Raw genomic sequence first — 20886 nt, forward strand, 5'->3', positions numbered from 1 at the left:
GAGAACAGAAGTATTTGGGTGGTCTGTGACTGCAGTCCAGTGCAGTGTCATTTCTTCAAGCATCTACCCTGTGCAAACAGCATCCTTTGTGCTTCGAAAAGATGTTACCTTTAAATTTATTATATTTAGTCATGTAGTTTTGGGGATGGTAGATATGTTTTAAGTGGCCACCAGGACGAATAATCAAGGAAGACAAGGACTAGCAATGAGGTGTTAACCTTGTCTTTTACTCAGTCCCTGGAGATGACCTACATAGAGAATTACAGATGCAGAATCTGAAAGGTGGGAAGACAGTATGGATTTGACCTGTAAAACCTTGCCTTCAATCAGAAAGTGAAAACAGATCTTGACTTTGGTACTCTGACACGAGGAAAAGATACCAGCAAGATACCATCTACAACTGTAAATTTGGTAGATAGAAGTGCATCGGAATATATAGTCTCGAGCATTATTGTTAACTTATTCAGCCAAGTCTTATTTAGTTATACATCTAATAAGGTAGAAGCAGCAGCACAGTAGCAAATACTGTGGAAAAGGAAGTGGTTCTAAGAATCTTGAAGACTACAAGCCATGGTGAGGATTCAGATCCCTGTCTCCCCACAGCTCCTCAGTTATTCTGTACATTTCTGGAGCTCACTGTACTGTGACCTTGAGCTCATTTGTATGAGTGATAAAGTGAAACCTATGTCTTTAACTCTGACTGAAGAATTACTGCACTGCAGATACCTCCATGGAAATACAATCTACAGATTACATAATGTCTGGGTACTTTGGCACCTTAGGTAAACTAGTTCAGGTTTCTCTAACAGAGGGGAAGCTAAGCTTTTATTTCAAACAAAAACTTTAAGTTTTATCTTTTGTCAGTGAGCAGAATCCTCCCTTCCTTCCAGGTTTACGTTGTGTGTTTATCACGGCAACTTTTTTATTTTGTATTGTGAAATAATAATTGGTGTTGAAAGAAGGTGAAAGTCTTGTGTTCCCAAGTGGGACAAATGGCTGTATAATGAGTTCCCTTGACATCTTACTGCAGTGTATCTGCAGCAAATACTGCTTCAAAAGATCACTTGGGATATAACTATTCCAGAAGAGAAATGTGTTGTTGACACGTGTGGAAACCTGGCTGGCAAGAGAGTCTAGCGTGGTTACGGTTCATCTTTATGCACAAGAGCTAAAGCTCCCCTGCTGGCAGTTACTAGTTCTGGAGACAGCAGCAAAAGCTTCTTTCAGCCCCCTTTGTCCTGTCAGCAGTGGTTGCTGAGGCCTGAAGTTGATTTTTCTTCTTTTGCAGTTTTGCCTTAATGTCTTGGTGTTCCTGGTTTCATCGCATCTCTCATAATGTCAGTGTCCATTAATACCTGGGTCATTGTTTTTATAGTTCTTTGAAAACACAGATAACTTTATTCTTGGTATTTTATAATGGAAAATTTTTATCACCTTTTAGAAATAACTTCACATATAAATAGTTTCAAGGGTAATCAATTACTTTTGCTCAGTTTGGGATCCATCCCTATTTAGAAAAGAAGTAGTGCTGTTTACTGAATAGGAAATCTGTTTGGTGGCTATTTTAAGTAAAGAGTAGAATAGATTATCTGTGCTTTAGCTTGACCTAATCATGTTTGCAGTGTTTTGAAGCCATTGATTGCCTTCAATATTCTTTGCATGATAATTTTTGTAACAAAAGCCCGGTAAAACAGATTATAAATCATACTGGGGAGGGGGGGGGTCTATATTTTGCTTTCTGGTGTGGCTGTGGTTAACTGTTACAAGCTTCATGGAGATGTTGTCTGGTAGGAGCGCTATGAAGCAGTTCTGCATCGCACCTTGGAACGGAATCAGCGGCTGGAAACACGACAGAAGAGATGGTCATGGGGGGGGTCTGTAACTCCAGACTCAGAAGGCAAAGCAGGTAAGCAACACTGTTTTTAGCAGGACTAAAATCACAGAATATTCTGTGTGAATACTGGCAGATGTAGCACTATTCATAGGAACCTGGGGATCCTTTCCTATCTTGGATCTTAAAGCAGGATCCCTGGGTAGCTCATGGGAAAGTGTCATATCTGTACTTGCCCTGAAATGCTGCTCAGAGCTATTTTTGATCTTGGGAAGAGCCAGAGAGAAGCTCCATGGGAAATACAACACGTGACAGCACTGCCAGCCCTCAAACATCAGATAAGGGGAATTACGATCTTTAAGATAATTCAGAGTCCTTCAAATGCAGTTCGTGTAATGGAGTGCTAAGACTGGTGATAAAACCAAAAATACCCAGTTGTACTCTAATATCACATCTAAAATATTTTAAACACACCCATGGAGTTACAGAATGCTGACTGATTATTTGAATACCCAGAAGTGGGTAAGGAGATGCAGTGGATAGACCAGACTCCATGGAACATGGATTCTGTTCTGGATTTTAGCAGTCTTTAATTTGAACTCAGATAATTTCCTGTGTCACAGTTAATTGTTTCTGCTTGTAAACATTCTGAAATCAGACCAGCAAATAAAGATTGCAGTGGAAGGAATCTTTTCATGCACTACCTGACCACCAAAAAGTAACATGAGTTACTGGCCAGGAACAGAATAAATCAAAAAATGCTTCAATTCAGCCTATCTTCTGTATTGGTGGAATTATACTGAGTGTGGTACTGTCGTTTTCTGTCAGCTTGAGTGTGTGTATGTAGCATGTTTGAAAGTGCTTTGATATTAGTTGTCATTATGATATGCAGCATCCCCATTTTTGGGTTAACTTGCATTTTTTTGTTATTTGACCTCATGACTTAGCTTACAAACTTTCTTCTTCTTCAGAACAACAGAGCACAGATGAAGGTGGAACTGGTGGTATTGATTTCTAAAATTTTCTTCTGCTGTTGTTTTACACTCACTACTAACCTTTTAAGCTTGAGTTCTTCTCACACTTAGGAAAACCATCTTATAGATCTTTTCCTGGATCTTGGCCAGCTGTGCAACAAATGTGATCCCGAAGTAGAAAGCAGCCCCCCTCATTTTGGCTATCCTTCCCAGCTAATTCAACTACAGCTTAAGTCATGGCATCCTGAGGGAATTTTCAGGGAAAGGCTATGTGCATTTGGGTTTTTAAAGAGGCTTGAATACAGTACAGGGAGAAGAGAATTTCCTACTGGCAAGTATTTGAATATAAATTTGTTCAGTGGTCTAAGATTTGGAGGGTTTAAGGGCAATTTCAAACCATTTCATTGCTTCCTAATTTGCAAAAAGTACGTGGTAGGGCTTGGTTTGTTTCCTTCTTGCTTTGGTTTACCAGCAGTTGAAGTAACATTTGCAAAATCAAATGATATTTTGGTGAAACTTTGTCAAAGGGAATGGGTCTCTTGCTCAGTTCAATACTGTTTCCATGAAGGGTTTTACAAAATCAGAGCTGTCCCAATTATTTAAAGGTAATTCTATACATGAATGTGTTTTCATTGGATTTCCAGCACTTCCCAACGCACAGACTGAGCCATTCATAGAAATGCTTTGGATCACTGATACATATGTTTAATAAGCAAAATTATTTCTTATAGCTAGATTGAGATGAAAACTCTCAGCTGAGACCCAGCAGAATCTGAATCCTCACAGTCTGTGCGTGCCCACAACGTTACTAATGCAGTGCAGCTGTCTGTGACACAGACAAGTGAGGCTTGAAAATGCAGTGAAGGTCTGACTGTGATTTAACTACTCTGGCAGCACAGCAGAAGCATGTGTATTTTAGTTAACTTTTCCCTTACCCTGCACATCATGAGCCCCTAATTTTCTCCAAAATCAGCCAGTTTGTCTGGGTTGGTTTATCTGCTTTACATGTGTTCCTTGGATACAAATATAAATCCATTTACTGTATCTCACATTACCAAATATTATCTAACCTTGAAACTGGGAAATCACGTTTGCCTTACATGTTTAAGAAAGCACTGGGTTTTATTCTAAACAAACACAAAATAATGGTTTTTGCTCTCTTTTGATTTATATGAGGAAATGAGCCTTGTCTGTCCTTTCTGTTGTGGAGGAAAATCTTCAGTGCTGCTGAAGCACATTTAAGATAAAAAGTCTTCCAACACAAATGCTCCTGATATAATAATAGGTGCTTAAACTGTGATTTATGCATCATTAAAGTAACTATGCAGATAGTTCAGCAACAGTAGATCAATTTGGATAACTTGGCACAAATCTAGAAAAGAAATTGCTATGGAGATAAACAGGTTATGCAATGTCCTGGTCAAACCCCGGTGCACCCACATTGTTTTAAAATTGTGTTTGGTTTTATGTTATTGTTTCAAACGTTAAGCTATGATGTGTGGGTTGGATAATGTGGAACCATGACTGGCTTTACATTTCTCATATTTATTCCTATTTCAGGGTAGTTTTTTTTAACTTTGAGAGCTCATTATTTATTGTTAAAAATCTACCTAAGCCCTATGGGATACTAAAGTCCAACTGGCTTTCTAGAAAATCCTTATATGGTCCATTTTGCTTTATATTTGCATATTTTCTGGAAAGACAACAATTACCTTTTTTTTTTAACTCTGAAAAATGACACCATATGAGTTCTACTCCATTATATCATTGTGGCTGAATAGTGCACCTTCTCTAGCTGCATGCCTGGAGCAAATTTAAATGCAATATTATATTTCCACTATCAAATTCTGTGGCAGATATGGGATTAAAGCTATGTTTCTTAAAATGAGAACCATTTGGGGAACTGATTTAAAATATTCTTTAATTATTTTAGGACAAAAAGTGTTCATGTCTGTTGTAGTGCTGTGCAAAAAAATGCTGAATTAGATATGTCTTCCATGAACTGGGTGTGTCAGCAGTAATATTTAAGAACATTGAGTGGCAGAGCAGAAGTTTTGGGTGATGGTATGTTCTGGAAAGTGAAATCCATGTAATGGAACGTTTCCCCAGCCATTTCGGTGGTTCTGTGGGATGTTGAGTGTGATTCATGAGACCACAGCAGGGATCCTGCTGATGGTGAAATGGTAAAAATGGATGAAAGCCCCAGAGTCAAGTGTTACATTAATGGCATTGCTGTCAGTGCTAAGATGAAGCAGGCAGGGTGTGGCTGTGCCAAGAGAAATGGCCAGGCTGTGCAATAAAGCATCCTTGATGACAGTCCTGGTAAAGGGGGTGTTTTAGTGGTGCCTGCTGAGCAGAACTTGAGGTTCAGGTGTATCAGGACTGGAGATGTGCATTTGGGATAGAAATGGGGCTGCCAGAGTCTCTTCTTGCTAAATAAAGTGCTTCCTTGTTCCTTGGAAGGAAGTGAGAGACTGAAATAAGATAATCTTATTTCATGTAGCCTAATGTTATCAAGCCTCAGGCAATGCTGCAGCACCTTCTCTCAGTGAAACCCTGTGAAGATTGAAAGCTCCTCACTCTGAGTGATTTTCTTAAGATTCAAGCTTTCCCAGCTCCTTGCTGAGTTCCAAGTCCTGCTGTATGGCAGACGTGCTTTCTTCAGCTCTGCTGCAGTTTGCTGTCCCCCTTCCATCAGCAAAATAGAGAAGTTGATATCACATGGGCTGTGTGCTTCTTGCATTTCAAACTCCTTGATGGAGGTTTTCTGACTTTCTCCCAAAGAAGATATTTGAGGTACTTTTTCAAATGATGTTTCGTAAGTAGCTACATAACCAGACTGACTGGCTCAGGAATATCCTGCCTGTCTTCTAAAGCTTTTTCTTCCTAGAGAAAGGAGCTTTAAGTTTGCAGAAGCTGTTCTGTGAATGAGGTAGGGAAAAAGTTGAGGTCATCTGATTATGCAAATGTATTGATCAAAAAAGCATCAACCTCTGTACCTGGGTCCCAGTAGGTGACAGACCAAATCTCAGACTTCATGCAAGTGCAAAAGTGCTAAATTGAACCAAGAAAAATTTGTGTGAAGTGTCTCTGTGATGTTTGGAGGCCTTGGACGCAGTTGAGCTCAGGCAGGAGCCAGGATTTCTTTTAAAGAGCAGACACTAGAGGGTAGCCTTCCCCTTCAAAAGCACCTGAATGCATGAGTTATGAGCTTCCTGATTTTCGTATATGAAACCTCTTAAGATGTTTAGTTATTCCAGCTCTCAGACTCCATTCATAAAATGCCCCCCCTTTTTTTCCTTTTTCTTCTTCTTTTTGTTATGTTGGGAAAGCATCCACTAAGCTCAGATCCTAATTTCTAAACTAGATTCAGTAGATCTCACACTTATCCCATGAGGACTTTGCTCTTGTTCTCTGTCAGAAGAACTTCCCATAGGGCCATCCATAGGAATCCTTATGTCCTGGCTCTGGCTATAAGGAGCTGTTGTAGTATGCTGGCAAAGGGAAAAGATGTTGTCTCTGTGGTGAGTAGTGCTGCTGTGTCCTTTGGTACTTATGCACTAATGAGTTCAGATTAATCATCTTTGCTGTCCAGTATGTCAGTAAAATAGATTACTTGTGTTAGATGTATAGAATTTTGTCTGTTTGTTGAGCTGGTCTGTGCCCTGCTGTGTACATTAATGTTTTCTGCTTGCTGAGTTTCTATAGCAACAGGTACATGCTTCTCCAAGGCTTTCACACTCTGGAGTAGTTCCATCCTGAAAGTACATTATTTGAAATTAAAAAGCAGGTGTTTCTCTGCCTTGTAATAAACTTGCAGTTCTGCCACATGAGATGGGATTTTTATGTGTGTGTATGTGTCTGTATACACATGCAAAAAAAGTTAGTGCCTCTTGTGGCAGGGTTTTTTCTGAAAAATTGCAGATTTGATAGGAAACATTAACTTAAGAATAGTTTTTAGAAAAAAATTGGCAATTTCTAAAATACAGCAACCTTTGTGAAGCAATCAGAAATAGGAGTGCTTTCTTGCCTTTCCTTAGGACTTGGTTTTATCCCTCCAAAATAACTTGTTTTGATTTGGATTTATTAACTAGTGATTAAAATAACTGTTTTGACATACCTATGTGGCAGGAATGAAGAAAGAAGTTTTTTCCAGATTTTGTGGTTATTTTCTGTGTCTTGCCAGTCTGGTAAAACAGACCACCTCAGTAGCTTTTGTCTTTACATGTTGGGGGTGCATGGGTTTAAAAATCCCTTGTTTGCACACATATGCATGAATTCTGACATGACATCACTAAGCTCTACCTTTTCTGTCCCAACTGGTGCTAATGGTATCAGGCCTGTTCGAAGGAAAACAAAATCATTTGTGTTTCTCATCAAACAAAAGCGGAAATAGCTTTCAGGATGTAATACTTGGAGAGTGAGCTCTCAGCAAGGTGTGAAAGGCTCAGTATGAAGGTGTTTTCTAAAGTTATCACTTCTCTCCACAGCCAGCAAACGCTCGCCCTCCACAGCCAACCTCAAACAGGCAGAAGCTGCTGTGAGCAAATGCCTGCCGTCATCTGCAGCTCTTTCAAATGCCTCAGATCGAAGTAAGTGTGGGTGTGGGGCTGCTGGGAGCAGGGCACTGCTCAACTGTGGCTGGGGAGGAGACAGGAGGTGGAATGAAACTCCTTCCTCCTCCTCTGCTGTGTGACTCACTTCATATTTTGATCTCAGATGCATTTCATGCAATTTGTTAATCCAGCTTGACTGTTCAGGGCTTTGACCCAGTTGATGTGATCTCTGTTAGAGGAGAAGAGCAATGGTAAAAACTGTTGATTTTTTATTTTTTACTTCTGTAATTCTGTTACTAAGGTCAAATCTTGGTAAATGATTCACAGATAATTTCCCATGAATTTGCATGCCTTAATTTACACCTTAAAATTTCAGCAAAATAGAAATAGTATGCTAATAAAGTTTGCCTTGTTCTGTTAGACAGCTTTAGTAATTTGATTGCCAATGGTAAGGAAAAAATCAATTTTGACAAGGAATGTCCTAATACACTTGTTAAGATAAACAAAAACTATTTGTGGGAGAACATATTTTGGCTTGTTTTAGCATGAGATTTTGTTATTTGGAATCTTCCCAGAATTTCATAGGAACCTGCCTGCATCACAAATATGGAGGTTTTTGCTTTTGCTTTTGTTTCTTTGTTTTTCTAAAATGATGAATAAGCTAAAAGCTGTCTAATACAAAAGCAGATTCAGCTAGGTCTGTGCTGCAGTGTTCTGCCAGTTTGCAGCCTCTGATCAAGCAAACTGTGCTGAAAGAATCCCTGACACAGAAACAGCTAAAGGTGGTTTTGCTGGTTCATGTTGGAAGGTGATGCAGCAGAAAAAATTTGTGCTCATACACTGTATGCCTGGTGGGGAAATCAGCGACTATATTTATACTGGCAGGGGCTCTGAGTCACTGGAGGCTGCTTGTGATTTTAAATTATATTTATATATTATGTGTCTGCAGGGTTCAGCTCTGGATATGAGTCAGAAGCAGGGCTGCAAAGTACAAATTAAACCTCTTACAAAGGAAGTCACTAATTATCAACTAATTAGGATTACTTTCAAACTTATTGTCATACTCTGAAATCCTTTGTGAATCCTTAGTCTCTTTGGAGAAAATATTCTCAGGTTACCTGAAATAGAACAAATTTGGACAGGACTCCAAGTGATGTACATGGTCAGGATGTAGAGGTTGACTTAGAGTGATCCTGTGCTCTCAATCACAGGACATTAAATAGTTACAGAATTGCTTCTGTTGTGTGTGTGTGCCTGGGAGGGTGAAGGAGCAGAATGTGGAAATGAGAAGATGATGCTTGTCCTGGATCAGTGGAGTATCTCCACTTAACACTGTGTTCTGTGTTAATTCTAGGCTCACTCATACTCACAGGGAATGTGAGCAATTGTCTTTTAAAATTCTCTGTCGTTCTAATGAGGAACGGCGAAAAGAACGACATAGACTCTCAAGGGAGTTGTAACAGGAGAATCTTTTTGTTTATTGCTTCAGGACTGTTTTATAGACAGATACGTGGAAAGTACAGAAAGGAAACTCTTATTGGTTAGTTAACTGCTACATTACCATCATTGGTCAGTGGGGCTCACCACCCCCCTGACTTTCTCCTGCAAGGAAAACAAGGAATAGAAAACAACACCTGCAAGGCTGTTTTGTGTCCCTGAGGATTGTTTTAATTCCTTCTCATGTTTTTCCCAGACTACTTTCTCAGGCAAGCCTGAGGAGCTATGTGGCCTGTAATTTATACAGGCACTCTGGCTCAGATTTAGCATCCATAATTCTCATGTATTTTAAAAGGTGTACAAGAATGGCCTCAGTAGGTCAAACAAGAATTTGTTGTGGTTGATATCCTGCTGCTGTGATCAGAAACATGCAGAAATAAAAGAAATTATGCTTTACATAAAGTGGTTCTTCCCTGATCCAGTTTTTCTGCTTCTGAAGAACTCAATATTATAAAGCAACTTAATCATTCCTCTCTCTCTTAGGGAAGTGGGGCAGGTGTTGGAGGGGACCTCTGAGCTTTTCAGTGTAATTAATCCATGCACTTTCACTTCCAGGTACCACAAAGAGAAGTGCCTCATTAAACAGACTGAATAACAAAGTCCCTCCACATTCCCAGCAATCAGCACCCAAAGGTTTGCAGGTGGAACAGAAAGGTGCTAGAAACCAGTTTGTTTTGAGAATTGGGAGGCAGTAAATGGGATAATTGAAGATGACTTTAAACCATGTCCCACTTCCATTAGAAATGTTTTCACTCAGGCATTCATGGAGTCATTGTGGCATAAATATTATGCACATTGCAGTGCCAGATATTGGGTAACTGTCTCTAAACCAATCTTATTCCTCTGAAAAGTGGAAGGGAGGGGGGAAAGTAGACAAATGGTAGCCAAACCATCTCATGAGAAAATAGTGCTTCATAATGATATGTTGATGGTTTTAGCTGATTAGTAAAAGCAAAGCATGGGATGGCAATTTAGAAAATCATATCTTGTTAAAAATAATCTTCCTTACACTTGGTCTCTAGGAGGAAACGAAAAGAAGAGGAGCACATCTTTGAGTAGAATGAGTAGTAAACCCCAATCCTCTCCAGAGCTAGAAAAAGTGAAAAAGGAAGAAAAACCAGGTGGTTGTTTCATAAATCTGAGTATTCTTTTAAAGCCTTTGAAGTTTGGATAGGCTTGATTTCACTGGTTTCCTAGGTCCTTAAATTTCTAGGACTTTTTAATGGCGTTTTAGTTACCCAGTATTAAAGTGGTAAAAGTTAAATTTTTACTTCTGGACAAAAAAATAAATCATCTAAGAAGGCCTGTGTCTTTGTTAAATGGCACTGCAAGCAGATAGCAGTATGTCTCTCTGCTTAAGAAAGCAATCTGTTTGAGAGCTGGTAGGTTTAAGGGTCAGAAATGGTAAAAATGTCGCTGATCTGTCCACTTCTTAGATAAATCTTATCTTTGCTTTTTTAAGTTCCCTTTCATTATTCAGTTTAAAAGCAGCTTCTCTGTTCCTGCTGCTGGCATTAACTATGTGCATGCAGAAGGAAGAAACCTGTTCTCACTTCAGGCTCTTTTGGTCTGTGTATTCCCACTAGGTTACAAATAACCTCTTTCCCAGGAGCTCCTAAACCTGAAGAACAGCACCTTGTCTAACATGTTTTTCCCTCTGAGTTAACAATTCTGAAACTTTCCTTTTTAGCAGCTGTTGCCAGCAGTTGAAATTATTTTTGCTTCAGACTCTTTCCTGTATGAGAGAATGATGGGTGCTGTCCATGTGAATGTGTGTGTGCAGGCAGTGCTTGACCATAACTGCTCGCTTTGACTTGCAAGTCTCTGTTTATTACGTCAAAATGCCCTTTCCTGCAATCAGAGAATGTAGCTCTGAAGAGCTCAGTCAAAAACATCTCATACTTTGACTGGATTCAGCATTCACCTCTGTTGTACATGTGCCAGTCTCTGCACATGAAAATGACTTGTACTAAGCAAGACAAGAACAAGAAGTGCAACAAAAAGAGATTGCAGTGTTTAACCCTTCTGTGCTTTTAGTTTGGAATTCCCCCTCCATGACTTCAGTATTGCTCTTCCAAAACTGTTACGATTCGCAACAATGCTCAGTCTTCCTTTGCTTTGTACTGCTTGTCTTTTCCACGATATGATTTCATGTTGGATCCTTTTTGATTTGTTCCTGTCATCCAGCTCGTCGCTCCCAGCTCAGTCCCCTGGACAGTAGCGTAATCAGCCGCCTCCTCGCCCCCACACAGGCCTCCCTAGCTAGGAGTAAAAGTGCTGCTACCTTGTCGGCTGATGGACAGGACCCCTCAGGTAACAGGAGGGCAGCAAAGCCTCTGAGTCTTACACAGTTGCTCTTCAAGCAAGAGCTTAGATGATAGCTGCTAACTGTGCTACACTTTTGTCTGAATCAGACAGTTAATACATGGTTGTGTGTAATTTTACTTACCCAGTATTTTCTGTGGTCATTAATACCCAATTCATATGCTATGTTGCATGTTTACTTTACAAAACCATTGAGTAATATTGGCTTTTAAACTCCAGTGCTGGTTTACTTGCTCTGCAGAGAACCAGATGCTGGTGTTCGTTCTGGGGCTTTTGTGTGTGGTTTTTTTAACTGACAGAGATCTGCTTTTGTACCCTTAACTCAATCTGAGACACTCTGGTTAGAGTAGTACTAGGTAATGAAAAGAAAAAAGAACCCAAACAAACCTATAATTTCAAAGTGCAAAACCTAAATTTCTTTAGGGGAAGAAACTCTTGCAGGAACATGACAATAGGTTTACCTTAAGATAAGTACAGGAAACCCTGAGCTGGCTTCATTCTGCTGATAGGAGAAGTCAGGGTATAATAGGAGAGGAGAGAAACCCTGGCTAACTCAAGCAGTTTTGTGTTGGTCCAGACTGACCTGATATGTCCACACCAGCAAGGTGTGGACAGGCCCCCCAAGCTGCATCCCACATGTCCTGGAATTGTTACTGGTTAATTTATAATGCCCTAGTAAATGCATCTCTGGAAACGATGTGGAGTCATTTCTCTTTTACCTTCCAACTTGTGTTCCCTGTTTTGCTTGTTTCTTTTTAAGTATGAAATCCCATCTTTATTTTTTATCTTACACCATTTCACTTGGTCCTTGCCAGTAACGGTGACATTTCCACACGTTACCCCTTGTCTAATGATCAGTTTTTATTTTTTGGTTTGTAGTCAATAGTCGTATTTTTACATACCTGTGTATGTGCTGCTTTTATTTTACCATGAATACTTCAGTTCATGTCATGTGGGGAAATGCCATCTTTTTTTCTCTTACTGCTGGCGTGTGACATTCACTATTGCTGAATTAAAAATACATTTTTATAAGTTTAGAGGTACTTCTTTCATTTCAGTAGAAAAGTACCTGTGCACACACAGAATGCAACCTGTGCACAAACAGAATGCAGGTCTCCTTGCACAAATGCTGCAAATACAAAAATAAAATGTATTTTCCATAAAGTTACAAAACTACGTGCTGCATTTGTCACAATTTACTTGAATTCTAGAAGAATCCAATATCTAGTTTTAGAATATATTTGCATCTATGTGTGCTTATCTGTCTGTGATCATGTTAGTTAAAAAGTAATAAGATAAAATTTCTTTCAATACCTTATATGTGAAGAGATTGACACATCAGGTAGGAAAGGTATCATAGTTATATAGTTGACCTTTTTCTCTTGATAGATCTTTTATACCACATTTGAAAAGAAGGGCAGTTTCCTCCTTGACTATAGAGGAAACATGCTTAAAATCTGAACCTCTCATGAAGAAATTCTCAGGAAATAAGCTAAGCCATTAAAACTGAAGCATTTGTGATCAAATGCAACTTGACTAAAATTAAAGTAATTTGGTCAATTTTTGGAAAAGCATTTTATTTTTATCTACTCCAGACTGCTGCTTTCAGAGTGTTTATTCTTGGTGCTGTTGCTTCCCAAGTACTAATGGTGTGGTGGTGTCTGTCCGTGACCCGTTGCACTGTGCACTGCCTGCGGTGTTTCCCTTTATGGTTTCTAACACACACAATCTCTCTTTCTCTTTTTCTCCCTCTTCCTTCTCTCGTTCTTATGCTATGCACTTGGTTCTCGTTTTGTCTTGTCAAATTCCTAACTTTTATAGAATCTCACCTCTGTCCTCGTTCAGCTTCAGCCAGTTCCATCAATTCCCCAGTCCCAGCTCCTAAAGTGCCGGTGCGCAGCCGTAGCATCGACAGGTTGAAGTCCTCTGTGTCTTCATCTGATGCAAGTTCACCTGACTCAACCCAGGTTTGTTGGAAACTCACAGGAATTAAGTTTCTAATAATCTGGGGGGCTGGAACAGCTCAGGATGGGATTCTGTTTCACCTCTTTGCTGCTGCTTTCAATAAGCATTAATGAAATGTACCATAGCATTTGCCTGAAAAATACAGAGTATTAAAATCAAATTGGAATTTAATGATCTCTCTTGCATCTTGAAGGCATATTGTTTTCTGCTTATGGTTCCCGAAGTTTAATTTATGTGAAAATTAAACACAGACCAGTGTTAACCAGGTCTGTGTTTTGGAACATAAAGGAAAATTCAAAGTGCATCTTGTTAAGCACTTGCTTGTTTGTTGGAATAGCAGCTCTTTTGTCTGCAATGTATTCTAGAGAGTCAGCAGTATTTTGTTTTTGTGTATCTTCTAGAAATCAGAGACAGAAAAACCATCTCCAGGTTCTGGTTTGAGGCGCCCTCCCTCACCGTCCTTGTCTGCCCGTAGAAGATCCCCCTCTCCGGCTAATTTGGTGAAGCGTCCTCCATCCCCTTCTGCAGTTAGGTACGTGTCCAGGTTAAACCCTTTCTGCAGTCAGGTATGTGTAAACACCTTTTATTCTGCACAAAATGAAGGCTTCTTCCTGTCTCAAGACAGCTGAGCTGTTAGAGTTTGGGTGACCTATGCTCTGCCTTGTTTGTACAGAAAAGACTTAATTTTCAATCCAATTTCCCTTTCCCAAAGTAGGGATGCATCTTTTACTTCAGCCTTTGTTGTGCAGACAAAACACACCCTAATTTTCTATGTAGTCTGTGCACTAAAATGCCTGGAAGCCTCTGAATAAACTGATCCACCTATATTAGCATAGCAAGTTTCTTGATTGGAATCATCAGGTTCATCCTAGATGGGGAGTAAATGGAGATCTGGGCTAGCAGTCCTGTTTTATTGTTAGCCCCAAGTAGCAAGGCTGGGTGCTCAAGGTCTTGGAATTCTGGTTTGAGTTTTATGAGAAAGGCACCAGTAATTTGTGGGTGGCTTTATTTTTAAAAGTGAGGTATATAATATAAACTAAACAAAGGAGGCTACTCTCCTCAGATGCGTGGTTGAGGTTTTCATTGTTAGTTCTGAAAAATATTCTTTGTTTCAACAGACAGAAGACTCGCCCACCTTCACCTGGTGTGTCGAAACAAAGGCCACCATCTCCTACTCCAGTCTCTAAATCAGCACCCATCCAGCGTCCATCTCTCACACCAGGTGTTATAAACATTACCAAAAAGAAAACTGAAGCAGAGAGCAAACCAAAGGATAAGAGCACAGAAGGAATAGGACAAGAGCAAGGTGCTTCCCCAGCCTTGGAGAGGGATGCAGGAACAGCTAGCACAAAGACCAAAGAAGGTGGGTGTTCCTCAGTGTCTGACTCACTCCTGCTCGTGGCCTCTCCAGTGTATTCTAGGACTGGGAAAACAATTGGCTCGTGAGGCAGAGCACTGGAGGGTAGGATGCTTTAAGGCAGAAGCTGCACATTGCTGATTATATAATAATTCTACATGGTGTGACTCTGGGATGTGAATTTTAATGTAGTAGTTGGTTTATTTGACTTGGAGATTTAAGTCAGGAGTTTTCAATATTACTAGTTGTATGTACTTTTAAGAAAAGCAGAAATCCTCTGCCTTTTGGGCTTCAGCTGCTCTAGCTGAGGGATCTACTAGCTTAGATTTATAAAGTCAGTAGTTAAACTACAAAAAGGTTTTTCAGTTCAGCTGGTAGTTCTTAAAATGCTTCTGTAGAGACCTTCTTGGAGGACAAAATCATCTCCTGGTCATCACAGGATGAGAGAGAGTTTTCACAATGCTTGAAGGCTGCCCTGGCCTAAGTTCCAGTGAATGTGTAATCATTGCTGCCTTGGGAAGAGTGATCAGTTCACAAATCACACTGAGAAATGATCCTGGTAGATTAAGGAGAGCCATATACCAGATAAGCAATTAGTGTTCTAGTCCTCTTCATTGTGCCATGTGAGCCTGGCCTCTGTCCCTCACTGGGAAAAAATGCCATCTGCCATCTCCAGCAGAATCTGGGAGAGCCTTCTGATGAGGTCTGGCAGGCAGTTCACTGTGCAGAAGGACTTAGGGGACCCTTGACAGGAAAAGGAGGGATCTTTAGAATGTAAGTTACAGCCAGTGGGCAGTACGGGGGGTGAATCCCTCAGACACACCAGGTAAGTAGGAACATGTGCTTGCTGCACGTTACTGCATGTGTGGTTCCTGTGTGCTTTCCTGGGCTGCTCCTGTTCCCTGCCACTTCTGAGGCTCCTCCTGGTACTGCTTTTGTTGGATGTGAAGAAGTGTCATTCAGCTGAAGAACTTGTGGTGCAGCTCTCTGGGTATGTGTTCCTGTGGAAGGAAGCCTGGCTGTCAGAGGTGGATGTTTGTACGAAGCCACACATCTGTCTTTGGTGTCACGTCCTTTGTCTTTGCAGTCAGAATGTCCATCCCTCAATGGATGCCATACTACTGATAAATGTCCTGTGTGCCTCAGAGAATCATCACTTCTGATCAATGTTGTTGGTTGGTTGAAGCCTCCATAACAATGTGTCCTAGTCCTGTATCTTCCAGTTGTTCTGGAACAAGAACATCTGTCCTTTTTCCTTGGATGCCTGATCTGTCTACTCTTTACACTGACTTCTGAAACTGTATTAACCCAATTTATCTGTTTCCCTTTTAGTTTATTTCTAATCTCAAATAGTCATATTTGTGGTGATTCCTGCTGGGGCTGGGCAAAGCTCTTTTTCTTTGACACATAGAACAGAAGGAAATAGTGGGCATGTTCTTCAAAATAAGATATTATTTCATTTCTCTCTGAATATTTAGGTACACTGCTGTATTGCTATGTGAGGCAAAATCTTTTTTCTTAAAAAGTTGCTTTCAGTTTTCAAGGCAATTTTCATTTTACACATCTGTGTCAGCAGTTCACCCCGTGGGTTGGTGCAATTCCCTGTCCCAGACAGCTTCTGAAGTCAGAGCACACCAGTGAATGGCATGTGGCAAATCAGTCTCTAGGTCTTCTAGGTTTAGCCTAATTCCAGCTTTGTGCACTTGTATCTTCATCCCATCTCTTCTTCAAACTGAACTTGTTTGCCTGTTGCTGACAGCAATCAAGTTTTTGTCTTGTTTTTTGTGTCTTCCTACTGCAATATACTGTTCCGCAGTAAAACACTTTTTATTTTTCAGTGACTGGAGCAGTTGTCATTTCTGGCAGCAGCCTCTCGCAGCTTCTCTGAGAATTAAAAGGCTTGTTCAACTTAAAGCATAAGAAGTGCTCCTTCATGAGCTCTCACCTTATGCATGATGATAGGTAATAAACTATCATGGAGCCTCACATTTTGTATCTGGGTATTGAAGGCTTTGAAATATGATTCCTAGATTAATTGTGAATTAATTACTTACCTTCAAATCTGTTGGAATCTTCCCTCCATCCAGCTAGTACTACATTTTGCACATGTTCAGAGATTGTTTCTCTTGCCTCTTTCTCTTTCCCCTTCCCTTACAAAAAGATCCTTTGATAAAATGACTGTTCTTACTGGTATTGACTAGGAGTACAAGGAAAGGAAGCTGAGTGTAAAAGACTGTCAGAATTTTCTTAAGGCATCTTAGCAATCATGTTGGGAAGTCTCGTATCCTGCCCTGTGGAAAAAGGCTGTACAGGAGTACATGGAGATTAAAACAGTATTGAGGTACCCATATGGAAAACATCAATAAAACTGCAGAAGTGAAAATGCAGTGGGAAGGTCCCCAGCCCTTTCTTCTTGTTTCCCCCCACTTTCCATATCTGCAGTGTTCTGAAGTGTTGTGGCTAATTTTCTTCTGTCAATACTAGATATCTTATTTAAGCTGTCATTATCATGTTGTAACCCTAGAAACTTAAAAGTCTAAAACCTTTAGGCTTCTTGCTGAGCATTAGGTTGTCTTATTTAGGTTCAGTTTTGGGGAGGAGAAATAGGTTAAACCTGACATTAAATGTCAACCAGATTTGATACTGCTGGGAGAGATTGCAAACACGCAACAGAAAATGGCCTCTGCTGTAAAAAGTGAGTAGTCTGAGCAGAAAGTACACTCATATGTCAGAGGAAGAAAGACATTTTGACTTCTTCATGGCTGTACAATGGCAACAGCAAATGAAACCTACTAAGTTACAGAATACAGGAAGAAAAGCATCTGCCTGTCTTGTATAGGCAGATCTGCTGATGGATTTTATAAATGCAAAATGGTCTTTCTTGCTCAAGGAGGAGGAGAACCCCTTTTGACTGAGTTCAAATTTGGAACAGTCATGCCTGATTTTTGTTAGTACCAACATGACTGCAACTTTTTCCCACAACAGAAGCGATGTGTTGTTGTCTGTAGAGGTGGTGTTTCCTCAGCTTTGGATAAATCTAAATGTTAGAATACTCTCTATGCCTGCACTACATCGGTGCTGAAATGCTTTTCCTAGGACTGCAAGAATAATTGTTATGCACAAAAGACAGTCATGATTCAGCTGCTGAGACTTTGCTGTGTGTAATTATACCCTGCAGCTGCAGGTAGCGATGATGTGTCCATGGGACCTAAGCAGTTTTTCAGGTATTAAAGTTCCTAATGATGACATTGTGTTTTGAATAATTTGTCTTCAGGTCAGAAGTAAAACAAGTGGTCAAACCCTGATGTTACAGTTCATTAAAATTACCTTGACTTCAAGGCTTTATAAATCTTAAGCAAACATATATGTGCTGATTTGTGAAATGTTTGGGAGAAGGGCAGGTCCTCACCAACATTATGATACTGCTGCTCTACTGACATCAAGAGTTGATGCTCTGAATATTCAGATGATGAATTCCTAAATCACATTCAAACAAATATTTCTAGGGAATGGGAATAACTAATAGAAATCAGAGTTCTTTTAATATTTATATTGAGAGCAGCTGGATGGCAAGATGGTTCTGTTTTGACTTTTTTCCTGACATTAATTTGTAATAGTACCTCTGAACACCAGAACACCAGGCATGCCATGAAGAGACATAAACAGCAGGACCTGCAAAGATCTACTCACCTGGTGGTTGAAGCTGTTTTGATCTCCATGTAATTTGGAAATTGATTTTTTGATAATGTATAGAAATACGGTATTAGTATGTGCCTTCAGGGCCAGATAAAATGATGAGTATTTGCAGTCTAAGATACTCTATAAATATAAAGGCATGAACGTTAATGTTATGAAACAAGAAAAATAAAAGAAAGATAATTTGTTCTTTAGGGTCCTATGTGTTCAGTTTAATGAGAAGGAAGTGAAAGATTTTCCTAAAGCAGTTTTTTTTCCAGTTTTCTTCTCAGTGTTCAGACATTACAGAAATAAGGGTGTCTTGTCAGAGGCATGTTTTTAAGCACGGTGATAATTGGAGAGTATCTTTAAGCGTATCATCTGGAATATGGCTGGATCAGTGTTGAAATGAGCTGTTACTGTTTCAGTGGCAGGGAGATACTGTGGCTCTGTATCTTTAGGGCTCCCCTTTGACTCTTGGTGGCCTTTAGATCAGGGTGCAATCACTGTGTGATGAGCACTGATTGAAAAGATAGTGAATCAGTTGGCCATCTCATCTCACAGCAGTAACATCTTTCATAATTTTAAGTTCCTGGAGCTTTCTAACAGCAGATTCTTTTAACCTTTGCAGAATCAGGTAGCAAAACAGTAGCAGGGACCACCACAGCTGAAGAAGCTGCTAAAATCTTGACAGAGAAACGACGTCTGGCACGGGAGCAAAGGGAGCGTGAAGACCAAGAAAGAATTCAGAGACAAGAAGAAGAAAGGTAACACTTGAGGGGGAAAGGAAGGGATGCTTTCAGTGGTGGGGAAGGAACCACTCCAGCTGTTCATATTTTCTAAGTTCCTGCAAATGTTAATGCAGTTCCTGAAGCTGAGAGGCACTGGCACCAACCTGGGACAGGTTAGTGTGTGTAACATTAGTTTGTATCTCAATATATATGTAATGCACAGTCCCTGTGAAATCACTTTTTCCTTCCAGACACCAGTGGGGCATTTGTTTCAAAACTAGAATGTGCTTTTTGCACCACTTGTGTTTGGTTTGTTTGTATTTGGTTTGAAAGAGTTGACCTCTCTGTATTAAACTTCCCTCTGATCAGCTTAGGCAGTGGTTTGATGGTACATTAAATCTCACTTTAGTGATATGAAATATCAATCAGGAATGTTGCAGGCAACTAATTGAAAGTATTAAATCAATGTGCATTTGGTTCACTGCATAGAAGTTGTTAAAAATAAATGGCTAAGTTAGTGCTGACTAACTTTATTCCAGATCAGGGTTCACATGTCTGCTGTTAAGAACACAGTGGAATGTCAGATTTTGTCTGCTTCACAGTTGTGAATATGAAGCTGTCAGAAACTTGCATGTAGTCTTCTCTAGGTTTTTTATCAGAAATATGTCATCAGATCTGTTCTGTATGTCTACAAGAGCTGGCAGTGTGCACCTTCAGTGTATCTGTGAATTCAGGCTGTAGAAGAAACGGTCTTTTAGGAAATCCCGGTAAATTTATGTTTGACAGTCGTTATAAGTTTCATTCATGTCATGATTGCAGATGGTTTTTATTAAATGGTCGTTGCTTAATCCAGTTCTCAATCAAACATTCCATTATTGGAACAACCTTGACTTAATCAGCAAAGAGCATTTACTCACAGATAAATTTCTTCCAAGTTATTCTGATTTTCCTTTTGACAAGTCTGGATGGTAGCATTTGTAAATCCACATCAGAAATTGTCTTTATGCAGTCTTTTTTTGATTGGACTGCCTAGAACTTTCTTGCTTTTCTACTCTGTTATGCATGCACACTTCAAAAGAAATAAATACCCAGTAATCTATACCTTGGAAATCTAGAATCAGAGAAGAAGAGATGGCCAGGAGAGCAGCTGAGGAAAAAGCACAACAGGAGGAGGAGCTCCGGAAGCAGGAGGAGGAAAAGAGACTGATTTATGAAGAGCAGCAAAGACAAGCTGAAGAGGAGAGGATCCGCCGGGAACAGGAAGAGCAGGAAAAACTTGCAGAGCTTCAACAGCAGGTCTGTTCCTCCAGCTGTGCTTCTGGGAGAAGCTGTTGCTGTGGCTCCAAGAGGGTTGTATTTGATTTTTCTTTCACAGAATGGTTTTGACAAATCTCTGTCAGGCATGACGTGAGGCTGAGTTCATCCTGTCTGAGATGGATTTGAGGCTGGCTGTAGGTGCTTTCCTTGCCCTGGTCTCTGTGATTTATATTTTTTTCCTATCAGTTAATAAATTCAACTGTGGGCAGAAGCAGCTATTTTGGAATACCTTCTTTTAGCCATCAGGGATGCTCTTTTGCATATGTAAAATATTTGCACTGAGCCCACTTTATCAGCAGTCTGCTATGAGTTACAAGGAGATGGTCTGTCTGGAAAGTAACCTGGATTACTCTGATTCTTCTCAAAGAAATATTGGTAGCATTTCCAAGTCTGCTTTTCCTGTTGTTGAATAGTCTTCCACAGCAAGTATCTGTGTACCTTTACAAAGGCAGCCTTTGAACTGAAGGGAGCAGTTCTGCAGAAAGCAGGCTTTCCTTAAATTAGATTAATTCTGAAAACAAAAGCAGTTTTACACTGAAGTTATTGGTGTTCAAAGAGCTCTATCTTAGGAATGGCTTTGCCATGTGTCTGGATATTTTTTTAAATGTTTCTTAACAACAATTACTCAGAGTGTTAATTACGTTTCTGTCTTCTTTCC

General features: G+C 39.9%; 1 protein-coding gene across 8 annotated transcripts in view; it reads left to right on the forward strand.

Annotated features, from left to right (window-relative positions):
• The window catches only part of MAP7D3 (MAP7 domain containing 3), a 43809-nt gene that overhangs the window by 16451 nt on the left and 6472 nt on the right, over positions 1-20886 (forward strand). For 2 of the 8 annotated variants that reach the window (XM_005526159.3, XM_014255296.2), the window contains exons 5-15: positions 1792-1906; positions 2803-2835; positions 7296-7397; positions 9414-9512; positions 9881-9979; positions 11046-11171; positions 13005-13150; positions 13550-13680; positions 14267-14511; positions 18812-18947; positions 20027-20207. In XM_005526159.3, the coding sequence (XP_005526216.3) occupies positions 1792-1906; positions 2803-2835; positions 7296-7397; positions 9414-9512; positions 9881-9979; positions 11046-11171; positions 13005-13150; positions 13550-13680; positions 14267-14511; positions 18812-18947; positions 20027-20207 (1413 nt within the window). The remainder of the gene's footprint in view (positions 1-1791; positions 1907-2802; positions 2836-7295; positions 7398-9413; positions 9513-9880; positions 9980-11045; positions 11172-13004; positions 13151-13549; positions 13681-14266; positions 14512-18811; positions 18948-20026; positions 20208-20886) is intronic. The other 6 variants (XM_014255300.2, XM_014255299.2, XM_014255301.2 and 3 more) reach the window with 6 other exon arrangements.

This window comes from Pseudopodoces humilis, chromosome 15 (assembly GCF_049639895.1).
Source record: "Pseudopodoces humilis isolate 2021_Gansu_Grassland_sample_001 chromosome 15, ASM4963989v1, whole genome shotgun sequence".
In the NCBI taxonomy this organism is placed as follows: domain Eukaryota; kingdom Metazoa; phylum Chordata; class Aves; order Passeriformes; family Paridae; genus Pseudopodoces; species Pseudopodoces humilis.